Below are 18170 nucleotides of genomic sequence, written 5' to 3'. Positions count from 1 at the left end.
TCTAAATCTTCCTTTTCATTCCTTGTCAGTGCTTTTACTGCCTTCTTTCCTTACTGTCTATTTCCATTTAGAGCTCCAGGCTGTTGACCTGAAATTTTGTACCCTTCCTGGGTGTCACCTAGTATTGATGTATGATGTGGAGCTTGCAGTTTGGCTGTTCATTCAGACCTATGTGAGGGGAATACCGGCCAGCTGGCATCCACATCACCACATTTCAACCAGCCCTGCAGCTGCAGCTTCTTTATTAAGACCTTTTCCTTCTGCCAGACTTTATTTTTCAAATGATGGGTTTACTTGCATTATTTTAGTGTGAAAAAGACAAAAGAAAGGGTAAAAATAGGTCTAAATCCCATGAAAGAACTCATGAGACAAGTCATATGCTCAGTACGTTAGCCAGTCCCAGTCTGTGGACTGAGTCTTCTGAAGTAGATTCAGAAGTGATCTCTGCACTTCATACTCTATTTAAATAAAGAAAAACGAGCCAAAGAGAGAAGTTGTCCCACATATGTCCCTACCTTACAATAATTGCATTATTTTACAAGTAATTATATATATAACAACAAAGGAAAACAAGAAATTAACTTGTAATGACTGACAGACCAAAGGAGTTTTTTAATTTTAAGAGGATTGTTATGCTCACCTAGGAATTCAGGCCAAAGTGCTGTGAGCAGTCCTGGGGCCTGACTCAACTGTGTACAAGCACAGCCTGAGAGCAGCAGGTTCAGAAAACTCTCCTGCCCCTCACGCCCTGCCTGTCCTTCTGGACGATAGAGAGCTCAAACAGGATCTGGTCTCACAAGATGCTGAGCTCTGACATCTGTTGTGGGCATTAGGGGCAGCTGGGTGGAGTGTCTTGGAAGCTGGTACTGGCAAGCCCTCTTATGATTAATTTTGCTTTTTTCCAAACTGTTCCCAGATGGCAGCTCCCATCTCTGGGCACTGGTACCCTGGATCCCTGATCACTACCGTTCTCCTCATTGCTGCCTGGCCTAGAGAAGAGAAGCCTTCCCACCTGGTGATCAACCTGCTGCAACAACAGTCTGTCTTGGGTGCTGGTGATTTTTCTTTGGCCATTTCTGACAATTTCTGAAGTGAGTTTGTCAGTAAGTAAACACAGCGACTGCATCCTTCTTAGACTCATTCTCTGTGTCACCAGGTGACACAGAGGTGTGCAGGTGTGCAGGTTCATTTGCTTTTTCTCTTCCGTAAATGAGAAGTTCACAGCGACTTCCTAGACCCTGTAAGTTTCTCACACCTACACACAAAAAGCACAGCTGCTTGGCTTCAATTAAAACCTCTCCAGGAGGAATGATACCACTTGTAAGATCTATATTCTTGATTTCTACTGCTTTTAAATAGGAGAATCCCATTCCTGGCTTGCATGGGCTGTCCTGGAGTTATGAGAAAGCTCTGCAGAGCCTGTGATTGCCCTGTCCTGCCACCACCACTCTTCTGTTCCACTTGCACCTTCTGACTCCTAAGGGTGACATTCAGTGTTGGAAACCCCATCGCTCTGGGATCCAGTCAGCTCCCAATAACTGAGAACAGCTGTGGTTTTGGCTGTGGAAACCCCCACAGATGTATCAAAGAGTTGTGCCACGGTGCTGATAAGAGTTCTTGTCTCCTTTAAGTTCATATTCCAGTGTGTACAATTTCATGGGAAAATCAGACTGTGGCAGTTACAGTCTTAAAGGAGATGAGGATAGAAATGTATTCACTTTTTTAGTCTTGAACAGATTCAGACTTCCCTACTGCCAAATTCCCAGTAAGTTAACTAATAAAGTGTGGTTTGTAAACATATCAGCACTTATTGGGGCCTTGAATCAAGTGCTCATTCGTCCCACCAACTATTGCTGGTGCCAAAATTGGTTCAATGCTTATTATTTTACATCTTTTATACTGAGGACTTTGTAACTTTTCCTAAGGGGCTAAAACCAAAACTGTAACAGAAGAGGCTTTCTGATAAAGGTTGGGCAGAACTAATTCATACACTGAGAAATATTTCCATTATGGGCAATGCTCAGTGAACATAACCTCTGGTACAGAGGTTGAAATTTATGTAGCCTACACAGTGTAATATGTAAAACAGAGAAGAAGAAAAAGTCTGTTTCCCCCCCAAAAAGATAATTTTAGTGGCTTTATTCTCTTAGGTTCTACATAGACCTCTCAAGTAGTCCAATCATTAGAAACTGTGGTAGAGTTATATTTTGATATAGAACAAAATGCCACAAAACCCAGTGGAAGGTTTGACCCTGAAGCAGATGACCATTGTCAGCTTTGATTTTATTGCCAAAGTTTGTAAATATTTTTTCTAGTGTAGGACAAACAACTATGGCTGTTTGGCCACAGTTGCTTGCTTGTTTATAGCACCAGCTAACATTCTTCTCTGATTTCAGTCTGATTATTCTGATGTGGGTTTCTTAGATCTTTGCTTTTAAAGAACAGCCTAGTTTTCAATGACCCAGTCATCAGCCCCTAATGTTGCAGATACTTCCTCTGGAGAACACCCTCTGTTTTCTGACTAGAAATGAAAACCAATGATGGTTTGGTTACTGCAACAGATGGGAGACCACAGTCCAGTTCTGTGCTTTGCCAGAGACATTTGTGGGATTTGAGACAAGTCACTGCATTTATGGTCTGTGGTATTTTATAACTGAGGATTTGAAAAGGAGACTGGTAGGATTATTATTTATATATGTTATAACATCATCTCAGGTCCTAGCTGTGGACACTCATTGTGCTAATCACCAAGTGTTTTGTCTAACATTGACGCCCTGGCCTGACTGTGCTGTGACACAGCAGCTGGTCACCATCAAGGGAACAGTTTGGCAGCTATCATCAATGCAAAAGGCAGGGATGACATGAATCTGGACTTCATTGCAGGTGCCCATCTTGAAGAGTTTGGAAGAATACTGAGATTGCACATTAGAAAGGTGTATTTCATGTAAAAAGCTGTAGTGTGCTCAGCTTGATCTGTTTGCCTTTAGATTTTGAAAACATTTAATTGTGGCATGAAGTAAACATGAAAGTCCTGGACTTCAATGAGGACTTTGCTTTTCATATGCAACTGTCTGGTTGCAACATGTGATGGATCTCAACTTGCAGAGGCCAGAATGCTCACCTCCAGGAGAGGAGTGATTTTGCAGACCTGTGGTGACCTGTCAGCAGCACTTGAGGGAGGGCACGCTCCCACTCTGCCATCTCACCCACTGCATCAGTGTTTGAAAAGTCGGTGTAATTATTAACTCATCTGGAGCAAATGGTGGCTTTGCCGAGGGAAATTGTCCTGTTTGAAATTCTGGAGAACTGGGGGTGAAAAATTTTGTTTGAAATCACAAATTTCAGGGTGGCGAGGCCAGAAGACTGCCGTCACTCAGCCCAGGGTCACAGGTCGGGACCCCTCGGGTACGGCACAGCGGCCAGCGCCTGGGGCCCCGGCCGCGCTCCCGTCTCACAGCGGGCGGGGCGGGGCCCCCCCCGGCGGAGTCGCTCCGCGGCCGTCCCACCCCGGCGCTGCGGTCTCCCGGAGCGGGCGGTCCTAGAAGGCGCTGGAGGAGCGCCAGGCCCGAGGCGCCCGCCAGCCCGCGGTCGACGCGGTGAGTGCTCGGGCGAGCCGTTCCGCGGAGCCCGCGCCGAAGGTGTTAGCTGAGGCGGGGGCGTGCGGCGCCGGGCCGGGCCGAGGGCGGTGAGGCCTTGCCGTGCCGGGCGTATGATCGGCACCTGTGCTCTCTATGTGCTACGCCGCGGCGAGGCTCCTCCGGGCCCTGCAAGGAACCCAGCCGCGGGCGGCGGCCGGCGGAGAAGGGGGAGGGGAGGACGGGTGCGGCCCGGCGGTTCCCGGAGCTCCCCGAGCCCCGCCTGAGCAGGCGGGCTGGGGCAGCTGTGCCCGGCCGGAGCTGCTGGCCCCGGGGCACCGCGAGGAACTGGGTGTTCGCAGGGAACAGCTGCCCGCTGTTGTACTGCAGAGGCAGATTGCGGACTGTGCGGGGGCTCCAACTCCTGCCCCGGGCCTGCGCTGCAGGCTTGGGAACATCTTTAGAGATGGACTGCTCAGAGATCTGGGACTCCCCAGGGATCTGCGGGTAACTCTTGCTTTGCGTGCATTGCTATTTCACATAGTTTCCTAGATCCTGCTGCTGCTTCACAGTCCCTGGTTACTGATGTAAAGCCACCCTCTCTCCTGAACCTGTCTCTGGGCCTGTAGCAATGACGGGCACGCTGTTTTTGGTCATAGTGAGCAGCTAGCTGACTCCTCTCAAATTCAGCTTCTGTGGTGTAGTAACAGGCTCTAGTAACAACCGTGCCTGGCTAGTGGTGCATGGAAGCATTACCTTGGTGCATTGGTGTTTCTGACATTCATGAATTTAATTACAATACTTCAGAGAGGCATATGGTTCTTAAAGCTCCATTTCTGACACATACAGAAAACTTTGACACAAAAGATATAGTGAAAGCATACACAGATGTTGCTGACAGTATGTTACTGCTCTGGCTGACTGACTGTCACAGGGATACAGAGAAAAAAGTGATTTGTAGTCAACAGAAATTGCTAGTCAACAGTAGGGACTACTGTCTGTGCAGAATTCATAGCAAAATGTAAATGACAACTCTTATATAGATATAAGTGAAAAGAGTCTGTCTTTTTCTGCTTTACTCCATGAATATTAGTATGTTCAGTTGTTACATTAAAAGCAGTTTAAAATGTTTTTATTTTTTTGCTTCATGTGTCAGTCATCAGGTGATCTGTAATTCTTATCAGGACTTCCTCTGTGCGTATATTCTCTCTAATAAGGCACATGTTGGTCCCTCTGTGTTTTCATTTTTCATCTCTTAATAACAGAACAGTTTTTCTTCTACAACACATTCTCCTGTTCTTCTGATATCATAGAATCACAGAATCAACAGGGTTGGGAAAGACCTCCGAGATCATCAAGTCCAACCCTTGATCCACTACCGCTGTGGTTACTAGACCATGGCACTGAGTGCCATATCCAGTCTCATCTTAAAAACCTTCAGGGACAGTGAATCCATCACCTCCCTGGGCAGCCCATTCCAATGTCTGATTAGTCTGTCTGTAAAAAATTTCTTCCTAATATCCAACCTGAACCTCCCCTGGCAGATCTTAAGATTGTGCCCTCTTGTCCTACTGCTGGGAGAAGAACTGGCGCCCACCTGGCTACAATCTCCTTTCAGGTAGTTGTTGGGAGTGATGAGGTCTCCCCTGAGCCTCTTCTTCTCCAGGCTAAACAACCCCAGCTCCCTCAGCCTCTCCTCATAGGAGAGAATATTTCATTCTCTTAGCTGACTGCTATTTCTTACTCAATCCCTGGAAAGAAACTTGCTCCAAGTTATGATCTACAAGACCTTGGCTTCTTAGCCCACACACCTGATCAGCTAACTTCAGCTAACTTCAACAGATTGTGCCTTTATAGGTGCTGCTGAGAGCTGATAGTTTCTACAAAGCCCTTTAGCTTGGATGACTGTCTGTGGTGCTGCATAAGTTAGAATTGCATTCCCTGGATTTGGTAAAGCCATTACTATCATATGCAGTTTCACTGGCTGACGAACATAACGAGATTTGGACTGTGGCTTAGCATTCCAGAGCAGGCAGGGGAAGTTTTTCAGATTGAAACTATTTTTCTTCAGAGAAGTAATTTGTTTGGGTTGATATACTGAATGGTTGTATTGCACAGAGTTACAGCAAATGCATTGGAAAAAGAAAAGAGTGAGTTGGAAAGGATTTCTGGCTGTCTTATATTGATTTTGTTTTTAAATGACAGATGGTTTCTTTACCTGTCGAAAGAATGTGCTTCTGGCGAAGAGCCCGTCCACCCAGATAGAAGGCGTCTTTGCTGCGTCCAGAGGAAGATTGGTCTCAGAAGAGCAAGAAGCCCTTCTCCAGCAGTGGTTGGAGGAAGGAGCAGGGAATTTGCCAGCCAGTGAGAGTGTTCCAGCAGTGGGGAAAGTATCAGTTACAATCACTAGTGGCTGGTTAGAAGGTTCAGAGCTATTGATGACTAGCCTCAGAGAACTGAATTCGTCTCCAGAAGCCACACCGTGTGCTGATCAGCAGCTCTCAGAAGCAGCCTTGGCTTCTTCAGAACTGCAAGATCATGCAGTGGCTGAACAGGCAAGATTATCAGCAGAGGAAACAGTGACTGTAGCAGACAGTGCCCCTTGGGCAGCTGTGGTGCCACAGACAGATCAGCAGATAGCTGGCTGTGCTGGTATCAACGCAGAAGTGCTGAATGATGACCCAGCTGTGCTGGCCTGGAGTTTAGCGTGTGATGCAGAGACTGTGCCAGCAGAGCTCCCAGCCCAGCCCATTCAGGATGCAGTACCATTTTGTCCTGTCCTGACAGAGGTGCCCTACCATGGTCAGTAATGGCTCTGAATCTAATGTTCAGTTTGGGATTGGCATTTGTAGTGAATGTGGTCAGGTTATTGTGTCTGGACTTGCTGTCAGCAAGACACTGATCTTCCCAGCAGAATTGACAGGATTTGCTCGTGAAAACTGTAAAGTGAGTGTTTGCTGAGGAGGGGCTCACAGCTACTGGTCTCTGTGCTGTTAGACTGTCTGGTATGAATATCACTATATGTTCCCTTCCCAAGAACTGTTCCCAAGTGCTGGCTTTATAATCTAAAATGCACTGAAAGGTTGGTTGAGTGTTTCAGTGTACTTGACTCTGGTCATGTCTTATGCCATCCCCATTGACAACTATTTTCAAAGGCATCCAGAAAGAGCACCTGAAAACCAGAGTGGGTAAGGGTTTGCTCAGGGGCTAATACCCTAGCTTAGGGAATGAGAATGGCTGTTTTCTGGGTCCCAGGGGAACAAAAGTATCAGAAAGGTGCCCAGCGTGTCAGTAACTTTGCTTTTTGTCTCTTGCATGTAGAGATTTTATGGAGAGACTGGGAGGATCTTTCTGTCCAGCCCTGTGTCCTAGGACAGGTCTCAAAAAACACTCCTCTCTTTGAATTTCGAGTCATGTCTTACAACATCCTTGCCCAGGACCTGGTGGAACAGGGCCTTGATCTCTATGTACACTGTCATCCAGATATCCTGAACTGGAACTACCGCCTTCCAAACCTTTTGCAAGAGATCCAGCACTGGAATCCTGATGTGAGTATGACTGAGCCCTTCCTACGTCAGTGTCACCAGAATTTGAATTCCTTGTTTGATCTAGCAGTATTAAAGAAAGAGATGGGGGGAGGTCCTAGGAAGATACTACCTGCTTGGTAACTGAACACTGATTGCTCTGAGAGTGTTTGAGGACTTGCACAGACCTTTTTTTTGGTGTCTATCTTGCTTTGATTGTGGAAACTAGTCATACTTTGATGGCAGGGCTTAACTTCTGTAAACAGCAGAAATAGAGGAAGAAGGACCAGGTTTCTAAGGCAGCACAGGAGGGGAAGCCTGCATAGAAGAGGACTTCATGAATTTCTCTCTTCTTTGAGTCCTCTTTGTGGGATGAAGGATCTTTTGCCTCATCACTGGAAAACTGAATGATAAGCTAATGTGGCCCAGAAAGTTATTGCTCTTCATCTGGAAAGTACAGGACAGAGTTGCGATGATGACATTTCTGGTTGCAGGGTTGGTATGTGAGTGTACTTTTCCATTTTCTTCCTTCCCCAGAACAAGGTAACTAGCAAATACTTGTGGAGTGAGTGAGGTCTCTGCCTTCCTTCCAGGTTCTTTGTCTCCAGGAGGTACAAGAGAACCATTACTGGGAGCAACTGGAACCAACATTCAAGGAGATGGGTATGTCCTGCTTTTGTTGGTTTGTACATCTAGCTCGTGGGACTGGCCAAGAAGTTCTTCTTGCTTACTGTCTTCAAAGCACTCAGTTTCAAGAGACCTCTTCCTGTTTGCCAGGTGGCTGCTGACCCTACTTCTGAACTGTCCGCCTAGATCTTTAAGCTTTCTTTTGTAATTGATGTTTCTCAGGGTTGAAAGATCAGAGTAACAAAACTGAGAGGGTCCTAGAAGGACAAAGAGAGAGAAAATACCCCCTGTGATTAATAATAAATGCTGATTATTGGAACAGAATTGGATATAATACTATACCCAAATGTAGTAGGAACCTTTTCTACACAGTCTTGCTGAACTCCCAGCTTATAGGGGGAGTCTGAGGTAGTGACTGGATAAACCTTTTAATAGGTGATGGTTTCTTTTCAGGCTTTGCATGCTTCTACAAACGGAGAACTGGGACGAAGACAGATGGATGTGCAGTGTGCTATAAGCACAGCAGGTTTCAGCTGATCAGCCTCAGCCCTGTAGAATATTTCCGTCCTGGCCTGGACATCCTCAATCGGGATAATGTGGGCTTGGTGCTGCTGCTACAGCCTGTGCTCCCAGAGGGCCTAGATCTGAAGGCCATCAGTCCTTTGTGTGTGGCCAACACTCATGTGTTGTTCAATCCACGCCGAGGAGATATCAAACTAGCCCAGGTGGCCTTGCTCCTAGCAGAGATTGACAAAATTGCAAGAACTACTGAAGGCAGCTACTATCCTGTCATCTTGTGTGGAGACCTGAACTCCGTACCTGATTCTCCACTCTACAAATTCATCCGGAATGGTGAACTTTCCTACCATGGAATGCCAGCCTGGAAGGTAGTTGCCAACCAGAAGTGGGATTGGGTAGCTCTTTATTGCATGTTGCCAGAAAAATGCATGGCTACATTCTTTCTCTTGTGAGGAAATAATCTGAATTCTGAATTCAGTTACTCAGCAGTCTTCCCTAATATCTCCAGCACTGCAGGGGAAAGAAGTGGATGAGTGTGTCCCTGTTGTTTCCACCACTGCTCTTTTGGTTTCTCTTGAGGCAGACCTATGATAATAGACCACTTAATTTCAAGTCTTTGTTTTCCTTTGCTATGGAATTTTTGTGCCTGAGTGACTGGAGTGCAACTCCACCAAGACTTACTGAAATTTTATGTGGATGTTTGCTGAAAACAGTTTGAAATGGGCACCTGTGCTAAAGTCTCTTGCGATTGCCTCTTACGGTGTCTGGGATCAAATACATCATTGGCTTTCAAGCTAAATCATCAGTTCAACAAGATGCTTGCGAAGTATCGTCAGATGACTTTTAGTTAATTGTATCCTCCCCCCACAGCTGAAGGTTTATTATTGCTGCACCATATTCTGAATAGCTTAGTTTGTGCCTTTCTATGAGGGCATTCTCCTGTCTTACCCTTTGCAGGTGTATATACATACATTGACTATAGCTTGCAAAAGTTCTGCCCTGTGTTGCTGATGGTTCCTCTCCTTTTCTGGCCTCTTTGCAGGTGTCTGGTCAGGAAGACTTTTCCCAACAGTTGTATTCACGTAAACTGCTGGCCCCGCTGTGGCCAAGCTCACTGGGTGTGACAGACAACTGCCAGTATGTCACCCAGTGCCAGCCAAAGAAACCGGGTAAGCTCCAGTATGCACTGAGAACATGAGTTTGTGAGGATGGGCGGTTTGTGGGCCTTGCTGTCTCTCTGAATAGCTTGGGCATGTGTTGCATGAGGCACTCAGCAAAGATTCTCTTCTTCTATCCATTTCCTTGGTATATGAATTAAATATAATTTTTCCAGAATCTATTGCTGTAGCCCCATTTCTGCCACTTTCTTTCTCTAGTCAGGAGCTGGATGTTCCCATACCAGTAACCAGTATCTCTTTCCTATTCCCAGACTTATGCTTTTGTGCAGTTGTAAACTGTGTTCAGCAACCACGGCTTTCATCTGCACTGTTAAGAAATCATTCCTAAGAGCCTAATTTTCATGTTCTCTATCATGTCTGTTCTCTACCATCCTTAGAGCGGATTAAAAAGAGGAGTCCCCACAAAATAGCTTTTGTTAAAATCTTGCATGTAGAACTTATAGTCAATCTGATCTCCAGAATAGTTTTTTCTTTTTTGACAGACATTTCCTTGACTTGCACACTGACTGATCTGCTTGAAAGTCCCTTGAACTTGTGGTGTTTCAGAGGGGACATTCTTAATTTGTGCTGACTTTGACTGTTGCATTAGCTAAAGGGATAGCAATATCTGTGCTCTGTTCTTCTACATTTACACATCTGTTCTGTTCTGCATTTAACTTATTGAGTGATTTTTATTCTCATGGTATTAAAATATTTGGGCACAAAAGCCTCTCTCAAACAAAAGAGGTCTAAGAGGCCCAAAGGTCTGAAATGTATATAGGTGTTCCTGGTAGATGTGACTTTGCTGCAGTTATTTTTTTTAACTTGTACTTTTCTCTGCAGGGAGACGTGAATACAGCCGTGACTTCCTGCTACAGTTTCGTTTTTGTGATGTTGCCTGTGAACGACCCCCGCACCTGGTGCTCTTGGAAGGTGTGACAGATGTTAAACCAGGTATTAATGAGAGACTTTTCAGCTTGTGACTCTCCTAGCTCAATGGAGCACCTCTCCTGTGAGGAGAAACTGAGAGAGTAGGGGTTGTTCAGGCTGGAGAAGACTCAACTGAGGCCTTATTGTTACCTTTCAGTACTTAAAGGGAGCTTATTAAAAAAGAGGGAGAGTGACTATTTACACAGCCATATAGTGATAGGACAAGGGGAAATTGTTTTAAACTTCTTAAAATTCTAAGAGGGTAGTAAGGCGCTACAGCAGGTTGCCCAGAGAAGTTGTGGAAAGTGTTCAAGGCCATGTTAGATGGGGCCTTGGGCAACCTGATATAGTGGTTGGCATCCTTGCCTGTGGGATGGGGGGATGGAACTAGACATTCTTTAAGGTCTCTTCTAACCCAGTTATATGATTCTATAATGCCAAGGAAAACGTGAGGTGGAGGTAATGCCTGGTGAGGAAAGGGGAAGGCAGAAGGGTACCTTCTGTGACTGTGTGATTAGATTGAATGAGAGCTCAGAGGAGTACAATCTTACCTCCCTTATACACACTGACTGCGTTCCTTGAGATGCACTGAGACTCAGCCTCTTTTTGAGGCTGTTTCTTATGAAGTGAAACACACATATGTATACATATTTCACTTTTTCTGCTTCAAGATTTTTGGTGGTGGAGAACAAACCTGAAGATTAATGTCACACAATGGGCACAACATAGATGTCTCTGGATGTTGGTACCCAGTAAACACTGCCTCACCTATGGGCCTTGTGGCATGGCTGGTTCTGCATTCTCCATTTTCTGTTCAGCCTTTCTAGACACTGTTTGAGTAAGCTGTAGGCTAAGACAAGCAAACTTTCTTTGAGAGCAAAGGTCAAAGTACCCTGAGCTTCAATAATATTAAATGCTTTAAGAACGTGTCCTTAGGACAGAATATGACTTCTCTGTTATTTGCACTGATCTGCTCTAAGGACCTTTCTTTTAGTCTTAGAGCTGGTGTTTCCTCTGGATATTTTTCTTTAAGATGGTTGTGACTGGTAGCTATCTGCTCTTCTTGGGCAAAAAGATTCATTTGGTCTCAGGAGAAGCTTCTCAGACTTGGGATGGGGAGCTTTTTCTGGGATCTGTGTAGGTCTGGCTGGAATCTCTTTATTCCTTTGCAGACCGCCCTGCACACTGGCCCAAGCCTGCTGCCATGGTGAAAGACCCTGATCCCCAGCCATTCATCCCAAGGTAATTTGGTGCACCTTCAATGGCCCCTCTCTTCAAACTCGGTCTTGTTTTCCTGAGTACTGAAAATCTGGCTGAAGTAAAGACTGAAATAAATGTGAGAGTGGAAGAAAGTAAGGAGGGCTATCTGGAAGAGCTAGATCCTTCCAGGATGTCCCATGTCCCAACAGCTGGGTGCTGCTCTGTCAGCATTGTGTTGGTGAGGTCGAGAATGAAGGGCATAGACAGGACTGGGTGTTGAAGACAAAGGAAGTTCATAGTCTGCCTTGCTTTGCTGTAAGTGAAGTGAATAGTTCTGAAATACTTTCTTCTATGTGTTCAAAAAGTAGAAATAGTTTGGACAGTTGCATCAGCAAGGGAACATTCAGCTGTGACTGCAGTACCAAAAAGGCATAATTGTCTTTCCTTCCTTGGTAAATGGTCTGTTTGTGTGCAGGTGTTCAGGTGTTATCCAGCATGGCCTCAACCTGACCTCTGTCTACAGCCACTTCCTGCCACAGAGGGGACGCCCAGAGGTCACAACAATGCCCATGGGGCTTGGAGCCACTGTTGATTACATTTTCTACTCAGCAGAGCCTGTGGAAAACAGGGCAGGTGAGTGTGGCAGTGCAGGGCTTATCCCTGTGACAGGCCAGTGCATTTCATTAAGCTGGGGTAGATCTACAGAGTGTCTTTGACTGAAATGATGCACAAGGTGGAAGCAATATTTGCTTGTGTATCTTGAGAAGACAATGTTTATCTTTGCTGTGAAAAAAACAAAGCTGCTTAGGTTCATGTAGACTTTGGAGGAAGCTCAAACAGAATGGGTTCTTTTCTTCTGTGTAAGTATCTCACTTGTGCTCCTGATAACAGGCAGTGCTGGCTCCTAAGTTCAAGACTTGGACTTCTGGTCTGTCTGAGACCACACACTGGCCTTGGAAGGTGGTGACTCTGGTTACCTTACAATGGCACCTCTTCTCTGCTACCTGAAACAGGAGTTACGTTGATGAAAGCCTGCATGTAAATGCATCCAAGAACTGTCTCTGAGCTGGTTTGGGTCATGTCAGAATCGAGTTTGGGGAACAGGCTAGGAATGAAGAGATGAATTCCTCCTTGGGCATCTGAAGCTATTGCTAGGACACAGTAAGGAACTTCTCCTGTAAGCAACTACCTGGTGAATTTAGTATATTCTTGCTTCCTATGCCTGCAAATATATGAAACCATGAACAGCTATTATTGTAGGATGCTCACTGCTTTCACATCTAGGCTCAAAGGTGCATGCAGTGTTTGTGCAGGCTGTCTTCATTCATCGGGGAAAGAATAGGAATGAATTGACAAGCATCCCTCTGGGAGTGTATAGAGTTAATCTACAGCATGAGTCTCTGGCTGATGTTTCCTTCCATTTTCTTTGTCAGGTCGCAGGCTATACAAGGATGGAGCCCTGAAGCTGCTTGGCCGCCTTTCCCTGCTCTCTGAAGATGTCCTGTTGATGGCAAATGGCTTACCAAATCCTTTTTGTTCATCTGATCATCTCTGCCTGCTGGCTAGCTTTGGCTTGGAGATTTCCAGCCTGAGAGAGAGTTAGTGTTGGTTCCCTTTCCCTAAAGAAAGGCTGTTCTGAATACAGCAGTTGACACTCTGGATTGCAGAACCTGCTTGCAAGAAAACTCTTCCTTATCATGCCCTAAAAGTCTCTTCCTCCCCTCACACCCTCACTAAAAGCAGGGATGGGAGAGTTGGAGTGCTTTTTGCATTGGTGTTTTCTGGATCTCTGCGACCCTGAGCTGTCTTCCCAGTGGGCTTCCAGTTGTATTCAGGCATTACCATCTCTTAAAGGGATCCTTGTTCCACTGCTTTGTTTAGCAGGTGTTTTTGTGCTGCGGGAACCAACATAACTCTCATGTTTATTTGTCCCTGTGTGAGATCTTCAAGGAGCTGGAAAAGAGAAGGGCAGTGCTATCCACTTCTAGTTCGTTAATTGCTACCAAGGAGCATGGGATGTATACACCAATATTCTTTTACACCAAAACAATAGTTCTTTTAATTTCTCAGTGGTAGTTTATGAAGTATGGTCGTTTCAGGGCTAGTTGTTTTGTTGCCTTTTAGAATGTTGGATCTGCTAACTGCTTAGAAATGTCTTTTACTTAATAATGTGTAAAGGCTGCCTTGCTGACAGAAGGGTTTGTGTGGTATAACAGTTTCTACAAGAAACTGCTTGCTGTGACTAATGGACCAGGGAATGGGATTGCCAGGAAGGGAGCCAGGGGTTCTACAGAGCCACCCACAGCAGCTCTAGAATGGCAGCAAAAGGCTAGAGGCCTTGGGGAAGACTCCATTCCTTTCTATAGCAGTCTCAGAATTGTACCTAGTTTGGCAGTTGTAGGAAAAATATTTAGGATCCTCCCAGTGAATATCCATTGGAAAAAAATCACCCTGTAAGGCATGACAAGCCCAGAAGGCTAACTCTGGAGGTCCCAAAAGAGAGATGAAAATGGAAGGTATGTGAGAGGCAGCAGAGACCTCAGATGGAAGAGCTGATACTCGTCATTTGCCCTACTCTTTCTCTGTGCACTCCCATTCAGCCAGGGGTCCATAGCCAACCTGTAGCATCCACCTGTGCCAGACTGAAGTTATTGCTCCTTCCTTCCTCTGGCCCCAGCCATGTTTTGTTAGGTAGAACTCGTAGGACTGACTCCTGTCTCTTGACAGGCATTGGGAGAAAGGGTAAGGCTGTGTAACTTGGAGCCAGATTCTCAGTCGTTTGGATCCCAGTGTACCTTTGGTGTCCTATCAGTGTGCTTTTCTCAGCAGTGGCTTGGCCAGTACAAAAGCAGTAGAACTGTACTTGTTTCTAGAGTAAATTCCCCAGTTCAGCCTGACATTTGGTCCTCAGTTTTTCCCTAAGAGATGAGACCAATATTGGCAGAAATATTATCAATCAGTCATTCACAAACGAGGCAGGAAATGTGGTCCCACCTCAGGTTTTTGTGGGAAGGTACAAGGAGACTTGAAATTTTGTTCTTTCTCCCTGGTCTGTATTGAAGACTTTCATATTTTAAATGTTACTTCCTTTATTGAAAAATAAAATAAGAAAAAAACCGCAAACTAATGACAGCACCTTGTACTTCTGGCAGCTGAACCCTCTGAAGACTTGCTCAACAAGGTTTAGCTGGCTGAGATGTGAAAGAGAAGAGGAAAAATTAGCTACACAAGATAGTAGTAATGAGGGTTGAAGAGAGAGAAGAAGTGAGCTTAGCTGTTGTCTCCCAGCATATCCCAAAATCCCAGAGTTGGAGAAGAGCTGGTTTTTCTGGCATGAGGCTTGTCTTGGGAAAAAAAAAAAAAAGGAACCCTCGCTCTCCCCCAGAGAAAGAAAGTACTGCTGATCGTTCACAGATCTCTTCTGTAAACTGTACAAAAACAAGGGCAGGGTGTGAGGATTGTGTTCTGTGCCCTTACGAGTACCTAAGACTGCATATTCCCTTCGTGCCCCTGCCAGATGGTGTGGTATTTGTCTGGTGATGTGTCAATGGCTTTTGCTACCCAACTGGGACTTTCTCTAAGTGGGCAGCAATCTTGAGGGTGAATAATTTTGCAGCTTTGTTTGCCCTTACTTTGACAAGTAATGGTTCTGGCATGGCATTGGTATATGGGGAGGGATGCAAAGCTGTGCATTTCTATCGCTATGTTTATCTGACAGTTTCATTAACTTCTGCAAGTACTCTTATTCTGATTTTGTCAGTGGTTGTATTTGTAAAGGGAGGGTGGGAAAGGGTGAACTGAGAGCTTTATTTTCTGCCAGGCTCCAAAAAAGGCTGCCAGAAGGCAGCCTGGTTGCAGATGACTCCCACCTGCTGTTAACATTGTAATAGGAAGCTTGGAAGACACTAAGAGTTTAAAAACAACCAACCAAAAGCAAAACAAAAAATGCTGTGACACATGGTGTTGGCACTTAAAAATTTAGCTATCTGCTTCCATTTTAATTGCTGGCAGGTCTGATGGTCAGTTGATGGGGGGGGATGTGAAAGCTGCCTGCCCCACCTATTAAGACCCATAAGGTGTGCACAATGCACCATCACTTGAACTGGTTGCCCCTGCACTGGCTGAAGCAGCCTGCCAATCCTGTGATGTAATTCCAACATCACAAGTGCTTTTCCCGTTTTATTTAAATCAAAGACTTGACTTTTGGGCAACCTGCATGAAGGCATCTCAGGGAGGTTGTAAGCTTCCAGCTGTATTTTGTTGGAAAATCCAGTGTTGCGCAGGTCAAGCTAATGCTTCCTCTTTCCATGCATGAAGTAATTGGTATGTACTTGGAATGAATGATTAAGTTGCTGAACACTGGATATTGGAGTCATGTGCTGAGAAATTGCAGAACAATGCCTGCAAGTCCCCTTATTTGTCTCTCTGAAGGTTATAAAGCTCCCACAGGGACTTGCAGCTCCCAAAGCCCTGGCTTACATATGCTCCCTTGGGCACTTATAGGTGAAACTATTGCAGAAGTGCAGAACCATTGCAGTGACTGCATACAGACACAAAGGCAGAGGTGAAGTCTTAATCACTGTGTTTATTTTGACCACTGCCCCTGAAGCTCTAGTATAGACCCCTATAGAATTGGCCTGTTCAGGAAGCAAAACCCCTGTGTTCTAGAGCAATTTGGAGTTTATATCAAATGGATCTGGAGACCTGTGAATGCCTCTGACTGTGGGGGACTGGAGAAGTTTGAACGTGGGGCAGGTAGAAGGTCCCTAACTCTAAAATAGCAGCTAGTGTATGTATAGTTGTTGGGAGAAAATAAGATGTTTTGTGATGCTTTAAGAATAGCATCGAGTATTTAATCAGAGCCTGCAGTAATGAGCATCATGGCATGTATAACTGAGATTCCAGATGTGGTTCCTAACACTGTTTCTGGACCTAAATGCATGACTAGTTGCCATTAACACAGGTTTCTGATGAATTACGAAGGGATCTGTAAATTATTATGGAAGTGGAACAGCAGGAATACCTGCAATGCTCAGAAAGGGAAGTATCATAGAGGTAGTCACCAACTACCTCATGTTAGTAGTGATGTAGAGCTCAGGGAGACTGGTACTTAGGTGAAGTGATGCCAGAGACCACTGGAGTATGTGTACATCCTCTGTTGGCAGTCTCCTAAGCTGCAGGAGCATGCAGCTGTACAGGCAACACATTTGACAAAATACCTTTGCTAAAAAACAGCTTAGTTTGCACCGCAGCTGCTAGGCTGTATTTAGTTATGCTATTTAGATAGAAATTGGACTTCCTTTGTTTTCTCAGAGTTTTAAGTTCATCACTTCAGGAGGTTGCCCTTTATATTCCGTTTTCCCAATTACATGGAATGGGAAGAGTGGTAAACAATATAATTGCTCTAGCTTCTTTCCTTTTCTTAATAAATGAAACTTGGCTGCTGTTTGAGGTTGTCTTCTCCATGCCTTTTCCTTATGAGATATCTCTCCAGCAGCTGTTTTCCCATGACTACCATATCCAGTTATCTTTCTGACTTACTGATGTTTATTTTTTTCTGCAGCTGTATTTCTTCAGTTAAAAGCTATGGGTGGAATTCTTTAGAGCTAAGTCTTACTATAAACTCAACATTTACATAGGGTCAAGACATAAGATAGTGGGTTCCCTCACTCCTGACGAGTTAAGTGGGAGGGGAGGGAGCTCTGAAACGAACACTTAGATGGGAATAACTCTTGTTATATAAAACAAAAAATTGAGTTTCAGACTTACTGTTAGTGCTCTGCATGCCACCTGCTTTGTGAAGACAGAGCTCTGAAGTACACTTGACCTTAGTTCCTCTTCTCTGAGGAGTCTCTTAGAGGCTCTAAGAACAAGTTCAGCATCTCAGAAAGAATCTCTTTTAAGAGTGGATCAAGGTATGTGTCCTGCTCCTAATGATGTTTGAGTGGCATTGGCAAACAGTCTGTAAAGTGGGCTGTTTCTACAGTGCAAAATCTCCTCCCATCACCACCACCTCAGTAATGAATGTGTATCGGATGTAGTGGTCAGAAATTTGCAGACATATCCACGGTTCATCCAAATGCAGAGGAAGCCGTTTGTTGCTTACCTATAGGGATGGGCACACCAGCATCAGTGAGATACCACGTCCTTTCAGGAGGCTTCCTGTTGTGCAGGTTAATTGAATTGCTGGCTGTGACCTGCTCCTTACCAGACTGTAGCTGCCTGGCCTGTAGGGCTTCCCACAGCGCTGTCCTGCTGCAATGCACAAGCTGCACTGGATGTACTGCACTGCGTTTCAAAGTGTGATACTGAGTTTCTGTAGAGAAGACACCTGCTATAATGATAACCAAGATGACAGATTTAACAGCTGGCTTGCCTCAAGCTCCTTCCTTTTGTCAGCTGAACAAGTTTGGCTTCTCCTGTCAAGGCAAGTTGTCCTCCAACTTCCACTGAAAATTTCATTCTAGTCTTGAAGCTCCTTTTTTGCTTTTATTTATTTTAGAATTTATTTATTTTCTTTCAGATTTAGACTGTATATTCTTGTGCTCTAAGGGAATAGGAATGCTGTATAGTAGAGCTGGGAAATGCTTTGTAACTTTGGTTAGACAATCACAGTGGCTTTCAAGGTGCTCATTTGG

At 45.0% G+C, this 18170-nt stretch overlaps 1 protein-coding gene across 1 annotated transcript; it reads left to right on the top strand.

Annotated features, from left to right (window-relative positions):
• The first annotated feature begins 5773 nt into the window (after positions 1 to 5773).
• Positions 5774 to 13991, top strand: ANGEL1 (angel homolog 1). The gene is made up of 9 exons (XM_029964225.1): positions 5774 to 6377; positions 6897 to 7123; positions 7693 to 7762; positions 8180 to 8613; positions 9288 to 9414; positions 10246 to 10356; positions 11505 to 11574; positions 12008 to 12165; positions 12966 to 13991. The coding sequence occupies exons 1-9, from the start codon at positions 5774 to 5776 to the stop codon at positions 13133 to 13135; spliced, it is 1971 nt and encodes a 656-aa protein (XP_029820085.1). The 3' UTR covers positions 13136 to 13991.
• Positions 13992 to 18170: the final 4179 nt, after the last annotated feature.

The sequence above is a fragment of the Manacus vitellinus genome, unplaced genomic scaffold, assembly GCF_001715985.3.
Source record: "Manacus vitellinus isolate BGI_N305 unplaced genomic scaffold, ASM171598v3 scaffold_6_pilon, whole genome shotgun sequence".
NCBI lineage: Eukaryota > Metazoa > Chordata > Aves > Passeriformes > Pipridae > Manacus > Manacus vitellinus.
The sequence above is the reverse complement of the archived record's forward strand: the minus strand, read 5'-3'. Positions and strand labels throughout refer to the sequence as shown.

Excerpts from the sequence above, each read along its gene's own strand:
- ANGEL1 (XM_029964225.1), top strand. The coding sequence starts at position 5,774 with ATGACAGATGGTTTCTTTACCTGTCGAAAGAATGTGCTTCTGGCGAAG. Across the intron at positions 6,378-6,896 it reads GACAGAGGTGCCCTACCATG|AGATTTTATGGAGAGACTGG; the intron begins GTCAGTAATGGC and ends TCTTGCATGTAG. Across the intron at positions 8,614-9,287 it reads ATGGAATGCCAGCCTGGAAG|GTGTCTGGTCAGGAAGACTT; the intron begins GTAGTTGCCAAC and ends GCCTCTTTGCAG.